Raw genomic sequence first — 17,496 nt, 5'->3', positions numbered from 1 at the left:
AATGTACAGTAGAGTATATTAATATTTAGCAGACTTTTATGGTGCATTTGGGGTTTCATATGATTTTAACAAGCTTATATTATGTTTTGACTGAGTTTTACTATAGTTTCCAACCTTTTTAAAGCTTTACCAAGCTTCTCTATGATTTACCATGGCTGTTTTGTGCTTCATGGTACTTTGTGTTTTCCTTGATTAGTATTTTTGAGGATATTTACTTAGTTTTTTACAATCTGGTCTTTCCAGGGATAACCTTGGACCTATCAAAGTCAATGAGGTGCTCAACAGTTTCGACAACACCGGAAATGTCTGTAAGTTCAAATGTTCCTTTTTTGGTCTCATGTATTTATTGAATACGAATTTCAGAGAGGAAAACAAATGACTTGCTTAACACTGTTAGCAATTTGCTTGGCCCGTTAAAAATGGGTATGTTTCTCTGAACGCTTACATTTCTGTGAGTACTTTGAAGTGTTTTGTTTTCAAAGAAACATTTTCACAAGGTTGTAAGTTTTAATTTAAAGATTAAACATTATTTTGTGACGTAATTATTATTTTGCACATAAGACAGTTAAGGCTGTTTTTTGTCATTCTGCTATTCCTCTGTGTATGCAGTATAAGCTGCTTCTTTGTGAGGATCCCTCTGGTGTATGCTTTGGATATGTATTTTCCTTGTTGAAGAAATCTCGAATTTCACAATTGTTTTGTATCCCTGGACTAGAGAGAGGATCTGGCCATCGGGATAGGATAGCTGTGAATAGATAAAGCTAGCCTTTCCTCATTGTATGCCACTAGCTGGCAGCACTGAACTGAGCTGAACATTACATTATCGCGGTTACCCTCTGTCTATATTATTCTATTTAAAATAATCTACAATTTACATTTCAGCAGAATACGCTGGATGAAATACAAATCTGTAAAGGGTAGAGTGTAATAAAGAGTGTCATAGCAGCACAGAATTTTTATAATTTGTATGAGGAAAATGTAATACTTCACTTTCCAGAAATAAGTGTTATAAGGGAGAGCTACCTGGAATAAAGTGCTGTAGACTTGTCTTATGGAAGATAGTAGTACCTGATGAAATGCTGACCCCAGAGCTCTGGACATTCCCAACACTTCCTTTCATGTTCCAACATTTGATACCAAGTTACATGTCAAGTATAATTCTTGGTTTTAGACTGCAATAACTGTAACTTTTCGACTGTTTTGTGTGATTATAAGGAGTAAGGTGTGTGTATTGCATGGGTCAGTAAACTGAATCCCCACACTTTCTACATGCTGGCTACATAAACAGATCCAGCAGCATCACACTTTAAATTCTTGACTTCACTGGTTAAACATTACTCTGTAAATAGGTGTAGATATTATTTCTGCTTGGCACCTTGGCGCACAAGAGGAAGCAAAAGTGGATCAACAACGTTTCTCTGTGGTGATAAAATATCCCTTGCTTAACATTACATCAGTGTTTTTAGAGGTGTTAGTGTTACTAAAGGGGGAGTGTTTTAGTCTCCTACTTGTAAAGCCACACACACACAGCTTAGTTGTTATACATGTCCATTTATATATATATGGCTGAAAAGCAAAGTTTTTATGTCACTGTATCCTAAGGGAATTGTCAGTCTAATTCATTGTTAAAGTACTCCTTTCACATCAGACCTGTTCGCGAGCAGTTTATATTCCCTTTATGTGTTTCAGAAAACATTTTTTTTCTTTATCATGCACAGTCTTTCACATAAACATTTGATGGTTTGTTTTTTTTTCCACAAGAGCAAACATACTGAGAGTTTTCTTTAGTGAAATAGCATGTCACAGCTACCCAGTAACATGTATGACCCAGATATTTACAGGTATGAACCTTACATAATATTTACATCAAAGTGCAGTAAATAACCCTGTGCTTATATGGCACTCAGTGTATAATAGAGACCGCTTAAAAGGAATGTCTGCCCAGTCCTGAGCAAGAGCTTGTTAATGGAGCCTCCTTGTGGCTTTCAGGGAGAGAGGTGGCCTTAAATAAAACCCCTCCAGTCAAGAGTAGGCATTAGCTCATGTTTTGCTATTTCAGGGATTACAATGAGTAGATGTCAATTTAAATAAGAAATGTGACAAAACAAAAAGAACAAAAGAGATTTCAGGCTGAAGGCAGATACAGCTTGCATCTCTGATTGATGCAAAGACGGTGTTGAGGTTGTGATGTTGTTCATAGAAGGAAAACAGTACTGTGTCCATGTAAAAATGCAATCCAGTAGACAGTAGTGGATTTTTTGGTGAGATACTTGCTGTGTTCCTTAGGTCTCCCTCCCCTGTGCCTTGTTACTGTTTCCTGCTGTTTCTGAGGTACAGTACTAAATTGTGTGTCACCCCCTGGTGGTTGAAACCTGTAATGTAAGCCCTCTGAATGTGAAGGGCAGTGTCTCACTCATTGTGTCACAACATAACATTCTTAGCAAATCCAAAAGTTAGTTCTTAGTTAATTGTATTCATATATTTAATGTACAATTTATAAATATTTCATGCCAAAGGCTGCCAAAGAACCTTGAAAATAGGACGGGACCCACTTCTTCCGCGACTGAAGTGTAGAATTCACCTGTGTGACAAGCTTTTTCTATCAACACCCTCACTATATAGTATATCGAGTAGTGAGAATTTGCATCACTAATTGAATGAAATTGGAAATGAATACATTTTAGGGAGGCCGAATTGTGCAAAACCAGAGTGGAATTTAGCTGGGACCTCACAATGAAATATGTTCTCACAGGATCTTAGTTAGAACTTTGGTTTATTATCTCTCCCGAAAGATGGCATGTTGTCCCCAGTCACCATACTGGGGCACAAGAGTGGAAATGTTGGTGTGGTAGAAGTGTCCCATTTTGCTGAGTTTGATCCTGCCTATTAATAGGGTGGCATCCCTATTAATAACACTAGTATTTCAGTAGTATTCTGTGGATTTCAAATAATTTTCTACATGCATCATGCAGGGGGCTTCTACAAGACAGACTTTCTTATTTTTGTATGTACATCTGTGTGGCACAGTACATGTTTTAAAATCAGCACCTAATGACCTAGAAATAAGTAGTTTGTATTTTGTTTGTAGTAAGGAAGCCATTTTAGTAAATATTTTACTGTACAAATAAGTCTGTTTTTTTTAGCTTTGAATTCGCATTGGTTTTCCAAAGCAAAGGGACAGCTTCTTTTCTCTGAGCTATCTGCTCGTTCAGCCTGAATGGTGTTAATGTCAGAGATAGGAGTCGTTGCTTTCATCTCCACACGAGCCCCCGCTGCTCGCTAAAATGCCGTCTTAGGAATGGAATGAAACTTCTTGTCACCAAAATCATCTCCAAGCATTTTGCCTTTCAGCAAACACAAAGGGTAATTGAGTTGCTGTGCCCATTTTCTCGTAAACATCTGACAGCCTTGCAGCTTGATACCGGCACAGAGCGGAAACACAGCCCTGCCAGACCTCGGCCATAGAGCACTTCTGAACTACAGCCCTCAGGCTGACACCTCCAGGGCATCCAGGGGTGGCACAGCCAGAATACACTGTGGGGGCATGAGGGGGGCATTGAAGGATTGTGGAAAATAACGAGCCATCTGGTTTCCGTTGTGTTCTGTTCTGGTGTATAGAGGGGAAAAAATTGATCTTTTTGTGTAACATACATTTGATTGTTTTCTTTATTCCTTCCTTTCTGTCAGTCTTCCTGTCTCTTTCTCACTTATCTGTGTTGGTATTTCTCCCACACACCAGCTCCCCTCCCTTCCCCAGATTCAACACATTTGTACACCTATTTATATAACCTTTTTTTTTCAGTTGGAAATGAAACAGATTGGTTGGGTGAGAGATTGATTTAGTACTGAAATATGCAAGTGTACTTTTAAAATCAGAAATATTAAGTAGGGTGACTACCTCTTAACGCATGGCTGAAGTTTTGTAAAGAGCAGACTTTAGCTCTTTCTTAGGAGAGTGCTCTTCCTCTCTATTATACATGCCTTCTGTAACTCCTTATTCAAAAATCCATGATACTCGGTTGGGAAAGTCCAATGAATTCTCAAGGTTAAAACTGCTTTAATGTGGACATTCATGCAAAGGACCAAGGCTTTCTATTAGTATCTGCTAAAGGCAGCATATACTGTAGAGATAGGTACCCAAATCCTTCCAAAGGTGTGTTGGGTTGTGACTGTGTATATATTACATGTTTCCCCATATATAAATGTCAAAGGCGATACACAGGGTTCCTTTTAAAAAAGGGTGGATGCACGTTGGACCACTTCAATACTAGCAATCTGCTTGATGGGTTGATTGGCCTCCTCACATTTAAAATTTTTCTGATGCTGCAATGTTCAGATAAATTGGCAGAATGTAATTGTTTAATTGTTGTGATTTTGCACAGAGCTCTGTAATTCTGTGGGGCTTGAACCACCCATGCTCGTCAATATTATCAAACACCTATATACTTGTAACGCCTATTGCTAACTCTTCTTACATTAGGCTCCTCTTTAATAATTTAGTATCTTTAAGAGATATTGTAACAGAGTGTACTTTTAGGCAGTATTTCTGTGGCTCGGTAGCCCAACAAAATAATGTCTAATTTGTCAGTTTTGCAAGGTACAAATGCAAAGATTGGTGAAGACGGGCGAGAGAAGCCAGCGCTCAATGGAACGCGTTTTAAGGGGACAGACTGTGTTCTCTCTCTCAGCTTTATGTGCTTTTGAAGCAAGTGCAGGATCTTCAAGTAGCCTATTGCTTGGCTGGGATTCCAGTCTTTTTACACTTCCTCCTTTGACCCTATATAATGCTTGACCAGCCTTTGACTCTCAACTTAACATGCCTGTGCAAATACAACTTGGGTTTCAGATAACAGGAGAGATAAATATCTCGGTCCTGCAGCGGATTATGCAGCGAGAGGGGTCACTCTGCATGCCCTGCGCCTGGCTGCAGGGTCAGCGCCAAACTTTTTCAAGCCATCCTTTCAAGCACTTAATTGATCTCACGCATTAATAGGCCTAAATATCTCAAAAGGTACTCTGCAGATAGGCAAAGCTCTCATTGTCTAAAAGAAATGGTCTTCTGCACTACCTGCCCCCTCCGTTTGCATAGTAAATCCCCCTAATGATGGTACAAGCTAAAAGCCTATGTGTTCCATTCTTCTTGAGCTATTCATAAATAATGGACAAATGCTCATAGCAGATTAGTGCACCAAATGTGTGGATTAAGGTAATCCACACTCCAGAGGTTCAGTGGGAGTCCCATCATGAACACAGTTTCTTAGTTATGTAGAAGTTTGTAGACTTAACTTGTCTTCTTTGCAGAACTGGGAGCATGGGAATGACAAAAATACACACCTGTGCTCTAATCTATTGTAGAATGTTTGTGATTTGCTGGAATATTAAAGCTGATTGTCAGTGAAGCGTTGCTACTTGTTGTAATGGGGAAAAAAGCTTTTCACCATTACTGAACATTTTTTAAAAAGGTATTGAATTCCTGTGTCATATGATAATAGGACACCCTTGGATTCATCAGTCCAATATCAGAAAGTGATTTATTCCTCTTAAGGGATGTGGCAATGTGGACCCTATGCTTGAAGCAATGCTGGTCTGCACTTGGATGGTGTGATAAGACACGCACAGACAAGCACATGACAAACGATTTGGAGACCGCAAACAATCACGTTTTTGGAAGGTGAGAAGAAACTGGAGCAGCTAATGAAAACGTGCACGGATATGGAGGGATCGTGTGAACTCCACACAAAGTACTAGAATGAAACCCCACTTGGATTATAATGTCCACATATGTAGATGATCATAACGCGGTCTGACAGTATGAGCCTTTCTCAATAAGTGAGAGACAGTGAAAAGCTTATAACATAACTCTGAAGCCCGCTAACTAGTTAATTTAGTTTTTTCATCTGAATACTTTTTAATTAAACATCTCATGCAGTAGTAGCATGAGATATATTTTCAGGTAACATGTATCATATTCAACTCAAATGACTCCATATCTGAAAAAAGAAATCTATGAAGCAAGTTACACAGCCTCTTTTTCTCTTTAGTTTTATCCACCCTTTGTTATTGTTTAAAAAAAGCCTGTTACTGCTCCGTTTTAATTTTCTTATCAGCAGAAGAAAGGTCAATATAAAAAGTTTTTCATTCCAGCTAGAAGTGCCTTTGCTTTTCGGGGGCTCCCGCTGTGCTTTAGTTGCGATGCAGCTCCAGCCTCCGCCTGTAGGGGAGCTGTAGCACCAGCAGTGTTCCAGCAGGCAGCTGGGTGGTTTGTTTAGTGAGGAAACAAGGCAGACCTGTGGGGCCAGTTCATTCCGGAGTGCAGCAGGAGGTGGATTTGTGTGGAGAGGTACCCCCTGTGGCCCTCTCTCTGCCTCCTGTTCGCATCATTATGCTAATCTTAAACTCACATAATACTAATTATATCCTGTTGGACAATAGCTTTACACCCGGATCACATTAAGGTTCTTTGCTGAAACACTGTCATTCTCTGTTGACACAAACTTTGTATTGGTAACAATTAATTAGCAAGCTACACACTGCTGTTTAAACATTGTTGGGTCTGTAATGAAGCCCACTCACACTACACTATCTGCAATATTAATGAATGCATTTTAAGTAATACTAACAAGCAGCAAATGTGATGTGCTGGAATCCGTTTGTTGAAAGTATAAAAAAAGTTAAACACACAAATTAATACACAAATTACACAATGTACATGAATTAATTTATATTACTTGGGAACACCAGCTGTTTTTGACAAAAAGGAAAATACGAGAGATTTTTGTTGGACGAAAAGATGAATCTGTGGAGGCCATGTAGGTCAAACTGTTACTCTGCTTATTTTTTATGATTTTGTTTCAGGGATAGTCAAACCTGATGTTGTAAAAAATGGGCTGTTATTTTATTTGGTTACTCTGTACTTTCTAATCAATATTTTCAACTTATCTTCAGATTTATAACATATATGTTTGTTTACCTTTTTATGTTTACAAAGAAAGTATCTGAAGGAACACAAATCAAACCATTTACTTAAAAAAGCATCTCACCCCCCAACTCTACTACAGTCGCTGGCCAGTACGCTGCACTGCTAACCAAACCTCCAGAAATTTAGCTGACGTGTGTCACTTTGTGCAGGAAACCCAAGTCTGTATCTGGTATGTATTTTTCTGAGCTGCTGTTTTTTTAAAAGAGGTTCTTCACTTTAATTTTCTTCTGTCTAAATTTAAATTAAAGTATTAAAGCTAAAAATGAGTGACTCAACGCATTTATTTAAAGTTTTATTTTCTTTTGGCCATGATATCTTCATGAACTTCCCATGTGTATTTAACATTTCAAAATTACCAAAACTGTAGATGCTAATTGGATAAGAGAATCAAGTGCTTTTCCCAGTCAGACATTTGGAGTAGTTGTTTGTGTTTTATCGGAGTGAAAGCAAGTGTCAGTGTCTGGAGTGCCCCGGTATTGTGGAACAATGGCCCAGTGTCAATATGTGGAGTGCACAGGTGGCAGTGTGGGCTAATGGAAAAGGATAAGGAGGACTTAAAGCCTTTTTTTCTGATTTTGTCTTTTGGCTCTTGCTTGACTTGATCCCATGACTATGTTCCGTCTGGAAAGAAATAAAGGGTAAAATAAATAAAATTGCTCAGTGTGTTTTCCACTTGTCTTTCAAAGGCATCTTCATGTGGGTGGTGACCTGATTGAGCAGATGTCGGCACTTTTGGGGATTTTTGTTGGCATCTCTTATGGGATTGAGTGAAACAGTAAATCCATCCTTTAGGGTCTGTTTGATTGGTTCTTGTCCTGTTGATGTCACATGACAGACACACATCTGTGTTCTAATACTTCTGAGCACTTGGAAAAGCTTGGTCTTCCTGGATCGTTTATCTGTTGGTTCCATTTGTCCCCAATTCCATATGCAGTTTCTGTAAAATGATGTTGTACATATAGAGGTATAATGTGGCCAATCACATCCTATTTGTACTTCAACCCTACTTCTAGTGTAAAACACTGTCTGTGTTTATTTCGGTCTGATGCAGAAAACATATTGTCTGTATCCGTGAACTTGGAGATTGCAGTGTTTCATTTGTGTCAGAGACCACTGCACAGATGTAAATGTGTGTAACTCTTGCTACTGCTGATTTAGTGCTACAGCTGCTCCGGGATTAAATTTGTCAGGGTGAGGATTGTGCTGTGTTGAAGAATGCAGTGAACGCAAGGCGATAATCTCCCTCTCTGAGCCCTGCCTGTTGTTGTTTGGCTGGGAAGGTGTTAATGCAGATTTGTTCTCCAGCTCAAAAGCAGCCTTTGGGGATCCTGTCTTTTGATTTAATTAAACGTAATTGGTTCTGTTGCTCCTCCCCAGTCCCTGAGGGGGTTTTGTTTATTGCTTACTCTGCTCTCTAAAGCTTCAATTCAGGGACCCAAAGATGCAGGACAAACAGCGGCCCGGTTTCCCCCTCCACCTCCCCCCGCTCCGTCCTCGCAGTGCCACATCGGGCTGGGTTTGTGCGCCGATCATTCCCCTCCAAATACTTTGGTTACACTGTGAAAAGTAAATGACCGGTAAAAAAAAAACCCTCACATGGGCGGCAAAACACCGCATACCCAGCAGCAAGAAATTAGCTACAGCAAATGAGCTGGGATTAGGAGAGGAAATGAAGTTGGGAGAAATTTTCAAGGGATAGGCAGGGAGCAGAGATTATTAAGAGCTGGGTAATAACAGGGTAATGAGAAAGCCATATTTGAGCGAGTAGTTGTTCTCTCCTTCTTTTCTTTGGGTGAAGAGTTTGCTTCCTGTTCGAACAAAAAATCCCACAAAGAAGACCTCCCAACCTGCAAGCGTTTCATACCCCAGGAGCCCTTTCTCCCTGTATTAGCATTTATAATCCTTACTTGAAATTGATTTTTTTAAGCATCACATCATGAAGAATGCACACATTCTATTTTTGTTTTTTAAAGAAAGAATTGGAAAATTAAGGAAAGGATCTTGATGTTTTGGGGGCTCATATCTAGTTTTTATTGCTCCGAACAATTTCCAATCTGTGCTGCTTTTAATGAACGTTTTTATGCAAAATGAAATTGTGGCAGATTTTCAGAATTGCATTTCAGACAGTATTGATAGTTATTGTAATGGTGAAGCTGATCTTTGTGCTTTCTGATTGTGCCAGTATGCACTGGTGTCACCCTGATGGCCAGCAGGACATCGTCTTGACTTTAGATGTAGTTTTATGCTTGCCTCACTAGTGTTGGGAATGCTATCTCAGAAAGAGAGATGAACAGACATATCATGATAGCTCAATATAAGTGTCGAATTAAGTGCTTTTATATATTAAGAAAAGTGCTTGTCAGCAGAGTAGCTCTTCAGCCTGTGTTGTTTTAATGGGCATGTGCTGATCACAGTGCACCATGTGTTGGAGATGGGTGAACTTGTTTTACTGGCTGTATAATGAAGATTTTTACCCTTTTCCTAATTGTTGCCAAAACCGAGGCACTGCTTGCCTAGCAACCGCAGTGCATCCATATTAGGTGTTCTGAAGCTTAATGTGTTTCATGATATTTTAAAATAAATACATCATTAATCTGATTAAATTCTTGGACAGGAACACAGCCCCCAAATCATTGTGTACCATTTGATGTTAGGCATGTAGCCAAACAAAAAATCAAGGAGGGTATTGACAATGCCAAAGCTCTTTGTTTATTGGAAGCGCAACTCATGGTTTGTTTAGAACACTGATATATGACAATTTGGTGTGTAATCAGCCTGATCAAAAACACAACATTTCTTGTCTGGCTTGAAGCTGTACTTTGTTTACTTCGTGTTCAAATGATTGTTTTTCAGCAGCCTGAAAGAGGTAACAAAAAATATCAGGGTGAAGACAAAAGGAACCAAAATAAAGCAATTTAAGGTGAAAGAACAAACCCATTTAGCCTGCAATGTAAAAACTGCCTCACAAAAAGTGCATGTTTACAGGAGGTGAGCGGCGCTGCCTCACAGCATCCCAAGTTCGATTCCAGTTGGGATCCTCTTCTGTGTGGAGTTAGGTGGAAAGACACACTGGTTGTGGGTTGATTGGTGTGTGTGTGTCTGTGTCTGTGTCTGTGTCTGTGTCTGTGTCTGTGTCTGTGTCTGTGTCTGTGTCTGTGTCTGTGTCTGTGTCTGTGTCTGTGTCTGTGTCTGTGTCTGTGTGTCTGTGTGTCTGTGTGTCTGTGTGTCTGTGTGTCTGTGTCTGTGTCTGTGTCTGTGTCTGTGTCTGTGTCTGTGTCTGTGTCTGTGTCTGTGTCTGTGTCTGTGTCTGTGTCTGTGTCTGTGTCTGTGTCTGTGTGTCTGTGTGTCTGTGTGTCTGTGTGTCTGTGTGTCTGTGTGTCTGTGTGTCTGTGTGTCTGTGTGTCTGTGTGTCTGTGTGTCTGTGTGTCTGTGTGTCTGTGTGTCTGTGTGTCTGTGTGTCTGTGTGTCTGTGTGTCTGTGTGTCTGTGTGTCTGTGTGTCTGTGTGTGTGTGTGTCTGTGTGTGTGTGCGCCCTGCAGTGAACTGGCGCTTGCTTCTGATTCCGGGATTGGCTCCGGGTTGCTGCGAAACTCCCCATGGCTTTCTGGTAACAAATAGATATTTATTTACATCATTTGCATTGTTCCGGCGCAGAACGGGTTGGTTTCTATATTATATCAATATGAGGGGCTGTGTATTGTGTTTACTGTCTTTTGTGATCCTGTTTCACTGCGGTTTCGGCAGAAGAATAAGTGTGATTTACACATTGCTGCACGCAAGGTGTGCCGTATTTACTGACCTTTCACAAGGGGAGTCAGATGACACATCACATTAGCGATCAGTTTTAACCATTCTGCTTCGTGTTTAATGCATGGGTGCATCCGGATGCTGTTTGTGCAGTGGTGTGTATATATATGCATACACATTGTGTATGGTAATACTGCCGATTTTGTACACTCATGCTCACACTTCTGTACATAGATTTGATGCAGGCTTACGTTAGTGAATGTGGGCTAGGACACTCTGAAAGAAGAAACCCTGTGCCTCTTGTTAGAATGGGATCATTAGCCTTGGAAAGTGGAACTAGGCCCACTACTAAGGATACCATATGGATCAGGCAATCCTGGTGATTAGACCTTCTGACAAGATTGAAGAGGATCAAATCTGGAAAAGACATCTCTTTCAGAATGTAATTGTGATTCAGCACTTTCAGGACTAGACTAAACTGCAGGTGGACAGACTTCCGAATTGCAAATTACATGCCTAGCGCCTTATGGCAGTTCCCCATTGAGTGCAGTTTAAAAACCTCAGGAAAGTCAACATCAAAATCAAGCATTGAGTTTGTAATTTTCACCTGTGGGCTCATTTGTAATTATATTTTTTATCCTTTCTCTTTATTCGTTTTTCTTATTTCTTTATTTCTGATTATTGATTTTTATGTTGGTGGTGTTTAATGATTGACTCTAATACTTTTAGCAATACAACCATATGTTTTTCTCACTTTCAAAAGCACTTCAATAATATTCTCTTAAAAACTCGTATGCTATCATGTTTTTTCATTTATTTCAGAATATCACAAATGCACTGTTGAAACAGTGTAATGACTTTATTAAGACTATGCCATATTTTACTAACTAGAAGTTAAGAACTATCTGTATTGATGTTATAAAGAATGTGAAAAAGCTCAACGAAAGTCTGTTTTGTTTTGAGGAGTGTAGGCATTCCTACATTTCTAGCTGTTGAAATTGCACTAAATTGCTTTTGTTCTGGGCTGTTTTTGTAAGTAGTTTCTTTAATGCTCTTTAATAACACTTTTTGTTGACAATTGGGTATTACTACACCAGAGTGCTTGAAAAGCACTTGGACTGCACATGTACATTAATCTTATTATGTTGCTTTTAAAGGAACCGTGTTGTGTTTTTACCATTCTAATTTTAAAAATCAAAACTCTGACACATTTTTCAGCATGCTTCCATTAATGTAGAATGTAACTTGTCTTAAGTGGCTTTTTATCAAATAACTGTTCCTATAAACATTATAATGTTATAACTATTTATGCATTTACTTTTTTGCTATAAATTCAGTCCATATTACAATAATTTGTACAGATTAAGTCACTCGGGAATCCCAGATCTGCCTTTTTTTAACTCCAAAAGAATACTGAAGAAAAAATTCAAAGCAAGTTCAGTTATTGTGTTTTTCTAATTGAAACTTTGCATATTTTCCGTTTTGAAAAACTCGGCTTTTTTTAATCACAATTCTTGCGTATGATAAATTTGATCAAAGATTTATCAGAGACCTCCAGGTTGATTGTGCTGTTTTTAAATCAGAATCTTATGATGCGGTTTGTAGAAGTACCAGCTTGAAAGGTGAAAGTGATAAAGGTTAAAGTGTCATTTGTGAACCACTTTCTCGAGAAGGAAGGATTGTCTCTCCGCTGTTTGTGATGTGTTCGCTTTCTGATTACTACCCTTCTGCAGGCACTTACACTCCACAGAGAGACCGTCTCAGCCAGGGCCTTTTCTGACTCTGCGATTGAAGTGGAAAATGAACTGAAGTGATTCAGTATTAGTTATCAAATTTATATCTGTGCTGCAGCTCATCTTACAAAACAGCTTCGCCTTCAACCAATAAAAATATAGCAGGTAGATTTGCAACCCGATTCCAGTGTCATGTCTTAAACACATTTTCGATTTTTCTTTAATTATTTAGAATGAACTTAAAGAACTGCTGTAATGTAAGTTGAAGTATAGTAACGACTGAAGATGAGGAGTGGAAAACTCTCAGAGATACTCGACTAAAGCAAGCATTCAAGGAGGAACAGCTTTAATTGCCTCGTGTTACATATTTTTACTTTTTCTTAATTGTCTTTGCAAAAATGAGTAATTTTGCAGCAGATACTGTGGAGCGCAGAGCAGGTTGTTCTAGTTGTTGTGCTCTGTGCTTGACTGAGGTGTGCTACAGGGAGAGAGCTGCGTGGGGCTCAGGTGAGGCGCCAGGGCTGCCGTTCGCCAGAGACTCCAAAAAGTAGATAATTTCATTTAATTAACAGCTCGTCAGACCTCTGGGCTAAAACCTCCTTCTTTTCCTCTTTCCATTTTCCAGTGACCACAGCTTGACTGAACTGAGATGATCTGCAAAACAATAATGAAAATAATTGCACAATAACAGGTTGAGGCATAAGAAATCTGTGAGGGAAAGCTGCCAAAAAAAATAACGAGAAATGTTTAAAGGTGTGTAATAACAAAGATTAATATCATACTGTTTGTAAGTACCTTAAACATTTTGATTGATTGCTTGATCGTACATTATGTGCAATGTGCACCTTTGCACGGATCATGCTTTTTGTGCAATGTGCACCTTTGCACAGATCATGCTTTCTGTGCAATGTGCACCTTTTGTGTTTGAGCTCTTATTCTGCACGCTATTGGCCCTATTGTATGACTGCTATTTTAGATGTTGCTCATTCCCCGAAAGTGACCTGTAAAGAAAAAAAAAATGTCTCCATTGCATGATAGGTTGTTCTGTGTGCGTGCGTTTGTGCATTTCTGCATGTCTTTGTGTGTCCTATGTGTGTGTGGAAGGGAGAGAAAGGACTGCCAGCCAGCCGACCAGTCAGCCAGCTCTACACACACAGACTAATTGGTGGATGAACATGCCCCCGGAGCAACCATTTTAAGGTCATAGCGAGCTCAGTGAATAGTGCTGACTTACGCAGTGTCTCAATGATAGCTGATCTTACCAGCGTGCAGGTTAGAGCCATTCAAGCCTGAACTTTCTTCCCTGCGTCTTGAATGGGGATGTCAGCGGGCACTGTTCCGCAAGGCCTTTGTGTTTGTCCAGTCAACTCTGCATTCTTGGCTTGAGCCCTCGCAGAGAGAGACGGAGCAAGAGAAAGAGTGAAAGAAAAAAAAAGAAGTAATTATTTTCAGTCATTGAGTTCTGAAGATCTCAGTGTTAATTACGGCCTTGCTACAAACACTGCCAATTCAACTGAAAAAGTAGGAATGTTTATAAAACCCGCTTGGAACATGACACCTAAGCTGTGAGTCTTGTAGCATAAGAAACAAGATTACAATCCATTTCTCTTCCGGAATGTTGTATTAACACTTTATGGACACAATCTTCTAATTTATTTATTTCCAAATATTTGTGATGCTTCACATTTAGATCTAAAATGTTTTCCTGCCGCTACATTGCTACAGAGAGCAACACATATTTTAATTTCATTTACAGGATTTCCTGCTTTTAAATTTCTCTCCCAGTTGATATTTATCTGTTTTTTTTTTCTTTTTTTATATCCTAAACATTTATACCCATGGTTTGTTCTCTCATGGCATTAACTGGAAACAAATCTCAATGATAACTTAGAATTCAAAAATGGACTTGATGGCTTTACAAATGTTTTGTAATTTATGTTTTCATAAACGTGTCTGAAATTTTGAGAATGTTTTAGAATGGTTTCATTTTTTTTAATTATTTGGCTTAGAATTAATTATGAAATTTATGTTAGTCTATATTTTAATCTGATATTGGATATTATTTCTAAAACAGTGAAATGTTGTCAGATTTACTCTTGCGGAAATTAATTTATTTTATTTCAGGAACCCTGTAATTTCTAAAAATTGTTTATAATTGGTATTTGCTAAACATCTGAGTCTGATTTTTCAATAATCCCCAACCTGATTTCTCTGTGGTACTCACAGTGGCCTATCTGAAGTTGAACATGTTTTAGCAGTTAGAAGAGAGATAGATAGAGAAGCCATATGTTTTTCATGTTTGATTTTTAGGATCATTTCGGTGTTGAGCACTCTTGAGTTTTAAAATCCACTCTAGCCTTTTAAAGTAGCACATGGAGCAGCCAACATATGCTCTTAATGTCTTTCTCTGTGCCTCTTTTGAGCTCGTTTTGTCTTTTGTTTTGAAGAAACTAGGCAGATTTGATCCCATACTAGCTGGTCTGTTAGAAGTAATCTTCTACGAAAGAAAAAGTCATTTATTACAACATCGAGTTTTATGCTTCAGAAAATGTATTGAATTAAATATAATAATCACAGCTTGGAATTAGAGGAGGTTTTTTTTCTTCGGCTGCTCTGGAACGGATTATCAGGGGCTTTATGTTGAAACAGGCTTCTGACTTAAAGTTTGAAGGCCTTCCAACTGTGCTTTTCATCAGCTGGAGCAGACTGGGGAGTTTTCTTTAATGAACAAGGCCGGGGGAAGACACAAGTTGGGTTTTAAACTGCTAGCAGTAGGTTGTGCTGGATGACAGAGAATTGGGTTAAGATTTTCAGATTTTATTTGTGGGATTCTGGGGCCTATCAATGATAGCCTTTGTCAAGCCTTTTTAATTTTTTTTTCCCTTTCCCTCTCTCCCTCACTCAAGCCCTGCAGGCTGACAGCGTGCCAGTGCAGAAGTGCTGAGGTGTCTCCCCCTCTATTATTCAGTTCTCTTGTGCTGACGGCTGTAGGTGTTTTTGCAGCTTTGTAAGTGGCTTTTCGCAACTGTTCACAATAGAAATACTAATTACTTTTTTGTTTGGAGAGCTGGTTAATTGATCGGTATAATGTCCTAATTGGGTCTCTTCTTACTTTGCTGTTCAGAAACATTGGTAGGGGTACATTTCAAATGCCTCCTCTGCATTTTGACAAATTGTGTAAAAAGTACATACATTTATATATTTTCAGTCCACATAAATTAACTGATATCACAGAGGTAATTCCATTATCTTCAGTAAATGTTCAGTAGCCTCACTGCTTGTCGATCTAATCTAAGATCCTGCTGCAAAAGATAAAGAATCCCATCTGTGATTTACATTTTCGTCATCTCTCCACCTCAAGAGTTATTCTGCTGTTGGCAAGTGTGAAGAGTGCAGCTCTCCCTGCTCTGCGGGGATTCGAACCCGATCACTCATAGGCTCCGGGCATGCACAGCGCCACTCCCTAGACCAGATCCTCTGCTGCAGCAGGGTCTTCCACTGTCAGGCTTTCAGAGGGGGCTTGTGCATGAGTGGTGTTTCACATGTACGGACAGTATATGAACGCATGTACTAGTTCCTCCACTCTTAACTCACGGTCCGTTCCATGACCTTAAGTAGCATTACTGTTGAAATTGCCTTCTTGCTATGGACTGCTTCCTCGAAGGAGGAGGACCTTGGGGAGATGGGTCCTGTTACACAAAAGGCTGAGAAACACTGCGCTCGATCACACTCATGTAAGAGTAATAATAAGGTTCTGGAGAAAAAAAGCTGGAGTCCATATTATTCAATGCCAAAAGAGGAAAAAAACCCCCAAAACTGGCTTCCTCGTCTTTATTATGTTTGTCACCACCACCTTAGCGGCTGGACTTGGGTTGAACTAGTGCACGGCACAGTCTGTGTGTCTGACAGCCTGGCTGCTGGCGAGGTGAGCCTCATTTGTGCCAGTTTGAGATCCTGTCGCCATTTGGAGTTTCAGCTGTTGTAACGGTCTGGGAGGCAGCGATGGACATTGTGCCTCCTAGGTTGTGGTGAAAATACCTGCATCCTTCCGCAATGCTGTAAAGAGAATCCTTGTTTTCTTTGGCTTATAGTATGCCGGGGGCTCTCATACTTCAGCTGAGGGGATAAAGACATTTTTACAAGTTTAGGGATTAATAGGCAGTATATCCTGCCACAAATACTACCTTACCTGATTTTACCTCAGACTTGTACTGACACTTAGGGAACTCTTCAGACTTGCAGAAGCCTTTAGGGCATGTGATAGGCTACTACTTTATTACTGACACAGCTTTTCGAGTGCTTGTAAAAGTATGATCCATGTCTTATTAGCGATAAGTGAACAGTTAGTATTAGTTATTTACTTACTGTTATTCATTTATTACTGCTAGAAGTAACAGTACTTTTCACATGGGATGTCCATGTGTTAAATTCTAGGATATCATTCACATATAACTAGCACATGCAATCTAGAGTTCTTCTATACTAAAATATTACCAACAGTTGTCAGATTTTCACTTAAATACCACTGAATCACTGATAAAATAGCACTTTTACTATTGGTTGGATCTACATAACCCTTTTGATAGCTGCTTTTTAAGTTTTCAAATGTTACCTTTTCAAAAATCTTATCTGGCAAAACAGCTCTGTGTTATTTTTTGCAGCATTATACATCCATTATAATATTCTCTAAGATACACATCGCTGTCAACACAAGACCTATTATTACCGTCCCTTTAAAACTACAATATTGGAAGCACATGTGCTCTTCTGCACTGTGTTGCTCCAAAGTGGGGCATCGCAAATCAATTGGAAGCATTTAGCCCATTCAGTATAAGCTGACGAAATCCAGCATTTGCTAATCAATTTAAAATAAGTGTCATTCACTTTGCCAATGGGGAGAGGCAGAAGAAATGAACAAAGGCAACAGTCATATTGGTTATAGCACTCTGCTCTGCACAGGAGAGCAGAAGCAACCAGTCTTCACATCAGCGCGTATGCTGCAGCTAAATAAGAAAACATCTGGAATATATTATTGATA

At 39.3% G+C, this 17,496-nt stretch overlaps 1 protein-coding gene across 4 annotated transcripts in view; it reads left to right on the top strand.

Moving 5' to 3' along the window:
- Positions 1-17,496, top strand: part of camkmt (calmodulin-lysine N-methyltransferase) — a 129,847-nt gene that overhangs the window by 3,544 nt on the left and 108,807 nt on the right. For all 4 annotated transcript variants that reach the window (XR_015927928.1, XR_015927929.1, XM_088610081.1 and 1 more), the window contains exon 3: positions 244-308. Coding sequence is in view for 2 of the 4 variants with exons in the window: in XM_088610081.1 (XP_088466207.1) it covers positions 244-308 (65 nt within the window). In the remaining 2 variants the exon portion in view is untranslated. The remainder of the gene's footprint in view (positions 1-243; positions 309-17,496) is intronic.

This window comes from Lepisosteus platostomus, chromosome 17 (genome assembly GCF_059453375.1).
Source record: "Lepisosteus platostomus isolate fLepPlt1 chromosome 17, fLepPlt1.hap1, whole genome shotgun sequence".
In the NCBI taxonomy this organism is placed as follows: Eukaryota; Metazoa; Chordata; class Actinopteri; order Semionotiformes; family Lepisosteidae; genus Lepisosteus; species Lepisosteus platostomus.
Note: the sequence above shows the minus strand (reverse complement) of the source record. Positions and strands in the feature narration are given on the sequence as shown.